The sequence below is a fragment of the Castanea sativa genome, chromosome 4 (genome assembly GCF_040712315.1).
Source record: "Castanea sativa cultivar Marrone di Chiusa Pesio chromosome 4, ASM4071231v1".
Taxonomy (NCBI): domain Eukaryota; kingdom Viridiplantae; phylum Streptophyta; class Magnoliopsida; order Fagales; family Fagaceae; genus Castanea; species Castanea sativa.
Window position 1 is genome coordinate 42,105,050 of NC_134016.1, and position 5,350 is coordinate 42,110,399.

A 5,350-nucleotide genomic window follows, 5' to 3' on the forward strand; every position below is an offset into this window, starting at 1 on the left:
AGTTTAAATTGAATTTGTTAAAAAGATAGAGTTTCACTCCTTATTAAGTTTGGACTAAATAAAAATAATTTTATTTAAAAAAATGATGAGTTTGAGTTTAAGTTGGACTTGTTAGAGAGATAGAGTTTCACTCCTTGTTAAGTTTGAATTAAAAAAAATAATTTTATTTAAATAAAATGATAATTATTATATATTGTGCTAACGTGAAAAATTGTGAGAGATTCAGAGGTTTCGATTATATAGATAGATAAAAAGGTTATACTTTTCATTTTATACTATGCATTGTCATTTTCCTTCCCACTTTGCAACCAAAAAATTTAAAAGTAATTTTTCTCTCTTTTTATTTTTTAAAACATACACATAATCATTACTTCTCACCTCTATTTTTCTCCTGGTAGGCTTCTTATCCTCTTCCTTCCATCTTGCTTTCAAACATAAAACAAAAGAATTTCAACTATATATACATCACCGTAGCTGAGTGGACTCCCCAAAGTCCTAAACCTCAAGCCCAAGTATAGAACTTAAAAACTCTCTCTCTCTCTCTCTCTCTCTCTCTCTCTCTCTCAGAGTTCTACTTTTGCAACAAGAATGGAAGCAAGGAATGAATACAGAAAAGGGTTGTGGACAGAGGAGGAGGACAGAATTCTAATGGAGTACATAAGGGTGCATGGAAAAGGGAAGTGGAATCGCATAGCTAAAATGGCAGGTTTGTAGCTTTTTTTTAATAATAGGAAAGCATGTGTGACACTCTTTTTAAGTTTAACACTGGAAGATCCTAGGTCTATATTCGTTACTTAATTAGTTAAAAGCTCTGTGCAGGTTTGAAGAGGTGTGGCAAAAGTTGCAGATTAAGGTGGATTAATTATCTAAGTCCTAGTGTAAAGCGTGGTGATTTCTCAGAGGAAGAAGAAGACCTCATAATTCGGCTTCATAACCTCATTGGAAACAGGTCTATTTTCCAGTACATATCTTTTCTTTCCTTTTCTATATGTCTGGTTTTCCATTATTTTTCCAAAAAAAATCAAACAAAGTTGAGTTCAGTAGAACGGAATTACTAGTTTTATCATATTTTTGACAATATTAATATTTTCTTTAATTTTATGGTACACACATAGCTTCACCATCAGTAATCCTAGCTGTGATGATTGGGTTTTGTCCTTTTAACGCTTGCTTTACTACCATATCTCCTATATGTTTTTTTTACCTCTCTGTAAATATTCCATATTTGTTTGCATTCAAATCAACTTCAAACTAGCCAATGATTTTCACTTTACCAGTGCTAAAATTGCCATGAGCATTGTTGAAAGTATCACTATATATAGTAGTAATTATTGCATAGCTTTAAACCAAAAAAAAAAAAATTATTGCTTAGCTTTTGCTACAGTACCACACTATACTACTAGACCTTTTATTGCCAAGACGTTGTTATTGTGCCAAAACTCTAAATTGGGAAAGCTATTATTTTTAGGTGGTCTTTGATTGCTGGGCGAGTACCTGGGAGAACTGATAATCAAGTGAAGAACCATTGGAACACTCATTTGAGCAAAAAACTCGGAATCAAAAAGGAAAATGCTAAAGGCAATGCTTCTTTACCTTCACTTTCTAGAAAATTAGGGAAGAATACAAGTGTTCCTATGGAGTCAAATTCTGAGCCACCTTCGGATTGTACTTGTGAGACTGGAGGCAAGACAATGGTTGAAGACGGCTCTCAAAGTACATTCAAGTTTGCTAGCACACAAGAAATCACAGAGAATAACAACTTTGGCAGTTCTTTGTGGTTCTCTAATGATGATTTAAATCTACTTACTCCATACTTAATGGAGCCTCTAGATGGATATTCTCTTGATTTTGTTTTGGATGGTTTGTAGTTAAACTTTCATTCATGTAGTCTCAATGACAGTTTAATATTAAATGGTTTGTTTGGGACCTTTGGGTTTATTTTGTACTTACAAGAAGTTGGAAAAAAGTGAATTCAACCCGAGTTCTCCTCCATTGGATTACCGGATTTCACTGAATACCAAACCCGTAACTTATATGTTCTTTTTTGTCATATAATTAATAATTTGTACATACCAACATATATATACACATCACACATGCATGCATATATGTGTGTATATTATAAAAATGACAATAATTAAGCTGTAACAAAATTAAATGCAACATATACTCAGGGAAAACAAGGTTGCATATATGTCTAAGAATATTTTGTACGAAGGGATCATAATTAATTGTTCTTAGCATGTATGTTCTAGGCTTCTAGCCAACTAAATTAATGGTACGAAATTAATGATACAGGGATATATAGACAATAGAAATGCCAATCCATTCGAATGTCTTTTTGGGCTCTCTTGCCTGATATTAATTGACAGTTTAATTTTTTTCTTTTTTTGGGTAATCTTGATATATTCATAAACTAAGAAACAGAAACAAAACCAACAAGGGCAGGACAGAGCCCGGTACAAAAATGACCATAGAGGTCCGAAAGGAAAATGTCCAGCAAAGATGGCGGAGGGAAATTATAAATAAAATATCAGCATCCTGTTGAGTTCCTAGTCTGGCAAGGCCATCAGCGCAGCGATTGGCTTCCTGATAGCAATGAGTCACCTTGATTTGGGGAACTTGGGAGATCAGGTGCCTGCAATCAGTAGCACAATACAAAGTCCCTTCCATTTTTTTTTTCGTCTTTTGTTCAGTGGAGGAGGACCTGTGTTTTTTTAGATATCCATCATTCTCGAATATTCTTTGCCTCAAAAAGTCAGAAAGCAAAAGTAAATCCAATATCCCTATACCTTAAAAGAGCTTAAATTTTGTTTTTTTGATGATCAATTTCCAGTTTCCACTCAGTGGTACCTAACCCTATAGCTAGATTTTGTAAGATGTTAGCTAAGTTTGTGTGAGCAATTTTGCTTTCCAAAGGTACCTTGGCCTAAGGAAATGGAAGGGACTTTCTATTGTGCAAAGTAATTCTATTGATTAAGTATTATTATTATTATTATTATAGCTGAAAAGTACCTTGGAAAAAACAATGTATGCGCCAAACGCATGAGATACTATCTCGTAATTTATGAAGTCTTGAATTTAGGTCTTTTCAATATAATACTTTAAGATCATTCCTAATAGTTTTTTTTTTGCAATTATTTAGTGCGTGTGGGAATTGAAGGGATGAATGGAGTGATCCAGAGCGTTTTAAAACTCTAGACAGTTGAGACCCATATATTACTAAAAAGAAATTATATTTATTGGGAAGTAAATGCTAGAAATTAGTTACTCAAGCACCCATGCATATGAAGACAAAAAAAAGGTATTATTGGCAAGTAAATAACATAAATCAGTGTGTGACAAATGGCTTTATGATCTAATACTGTTCAGTGTTCTCATGACGCATGCAATATAGCGGAAGACTACAGAATCTAGTGCCATCATCAAGAAGTAGAACAGGAATATTCCAGCAAGCTCATCAAATTTTTAGTTCTTTTCATTCTGTTTAAGATTGACTAGCTACAAATACACTAATGAATATGCTGAAAAGGGTCACTGCATCTAGACTAATTATAATTAGTATTTAAATAAACGTGGGAAAACCACCGGCCAATAATGTTTTCTTTGTCATATTGGCAATGGAGCTGGAAGATTCTCTTTATTTTGTTTAAGACAATGAAAAACCTGGAAAGTTTCAGAGAGTGGGTCAAGGATAGAAGTCTGTTTAATAACGACTTAGTTTAGATGGAACTTTGTTTGGGAGTACTATTAGAACAATGTCAGTTCCCTTTGTACAGGCCACAGTCAGTACGTAGTACGTACCGATGTCATGCTGTAGTACTTTGGAATCTCAATGACAATTATTTATGATTTTCAACAAAGGTTCTCAAGTGACTATACTAGTTTCCATTGATCTAGTTTAGAAACTTGACTATACAAAGATCTAGTTTGGAAAATTGACTATACAACAACCCCCCCCCCCCCCCCCCCCTCTTTCCCAAAATTTTTGTGACAATAAAACAAGAGACATAATGGAGAATATTTGTCATAGCATGATTAATATCAAAGGAACATATTGGTGAATTTTAGTTAAATTAACTAGTAAAATCTCTAATAGTTGAATAATAGATTTAGAGTTCAATCCACCGCCTACACAAAAAATTGGTATCTTGATTTGATGATTAAAAACTATCATAAAAAATAGACGCTATAGGTTGAAACTTTTATAAAAAAAAAAAAGGAACATATTGGGTTGTGTGTTTTTTTTTTTTTTTTGTATATAAACAATATGATAAATATAATGAGAATGTGGAATTTGAATCATGAATGTCTTCATTAAAAACATAAAGAGGTGAAACTCTCCATCAAGATCTACCAACCCCTCAACATCAGTAAGGTCCAAGAGGGGGCATAACTTTTTTCATTACTCGTTAAAAAACTAAGTGTGATTGAACCAATGTCATTTTTATACGAATTACCAAAGACACTAATCTATAAAATGCCAGTTACAATAAGTCACATTTTTTTTTTTAAGACAACATGTCACATAGACTATGAAAATACATACATACATACATACATATATATATATATATATATATATATATATATATATATATATATGAAAGATTTTTGCAAAATAATATTAATTCTAAAAGGCATTACATTCCAATGATAAAGTCCTCTAGAAGTACAATAATGTTTTTTTTTTTTTTTGCTGTGATAGAAGTACAATAATCAATAATGTTTGTTCTAGATTCTTCTGTTAATTTTATTTATCAAAATCTTAAATTACATTTCAACTGACTAAATATTTTTGATTCTTTAGTTTGATTAACCAAAACATCAAAACATATTTCCAAGGGTACTGAATTCTCAGGGTTCCCTATGGCCCCCAACTGATCAATAAATTTTATTTTATTTTATCTTCAAACATTCATCATTGATGCCTCTACTCTCTGATTGTGATTATTTTAAAACGTCAGAAAAGAGAGGTGGGGTAATAGATAGGAAATATAAGGGGTATCAAAATCATTGTTCCTATTAATAGTTAAACCTGAAAATTTTCCTAGGAAGAGGCCCATGAAGGGCACATTAAAAAATTGGCCTGAATCTAGTCCTCTCATTACCAAAAAGCAAAACATAAGCAGTTTGACCTTGTCATCTTGTACCCTGTTTCGCAAATTAGTACTTGGATGGTAGTGAGTGGTTGTGTTGCCCAGAAATAATTACCCTTTTGAATCTCATAAAAGGTGCCTTTTTCCCATCTCTCATTTCCATCTTCTTGCGTTTGTTTTGGGTTCCATTTCAAAGACAAACTCATTTTTCATTGACAAATCAACGTATGAAAAAGGTGTTTTGTTTTTAG

At 32.5% G+C, this 5,350-nt stretch overlaps 1 protein-coding gene across 1 annotated transcript; it reads left to right on the forward strand.

The window, feature by feature from the left end:
• Nucleotides 1-376: 376 nt before the first annotated feature.
• On the forward strand, nt 377-1,938 carry LOC142630947 (transcription factor WER-like). Its single transcript, XM_075805008.1, has 3 exons — nt 377-706; nt 820-949; nt 1,469-1,938. Exons 1-3 carry the CDS (start codon nt 589-591, stop codon nt 1,866-1,868), a joined length of 648 nt encoding a protein of 215 aa, XP_075661123.1. The 5' UTR covers nt 377-588; the 3' UTR covers nt 1,869-1,938.
• The last annotated feature ends 3,412 nt before the right edge of the window (nt 1,939-5,350 follow it).

What these genes read in the sequence shown, in the direction of transcription:
- LOC142630947 (XM_075805008.1), top strand. Translation starts at nt 589, where the DNA reads ATGGAAGCAAGGAATGAATACAGAAAAGGGTTGTGGACAGAGGAGGAG. An exon ending in TCGCATAGCTAAAATGGCAG is followed by an intron (nt 707 to 819) that starts GTTTGTAGCTTT and finishes AGCTCTGTGCAG; the next exon opens with GTTTGAAGAGGTGTGGCAAA. An exon ending in CATAACCTCATTGGAAACAG is followed by an intron (nt 950 to 1,468) that starts GTCTATTTTCCA and finishes TATTATTTTTAG; the next exon opens with GTGGTCTTTGATTGCTGGGC.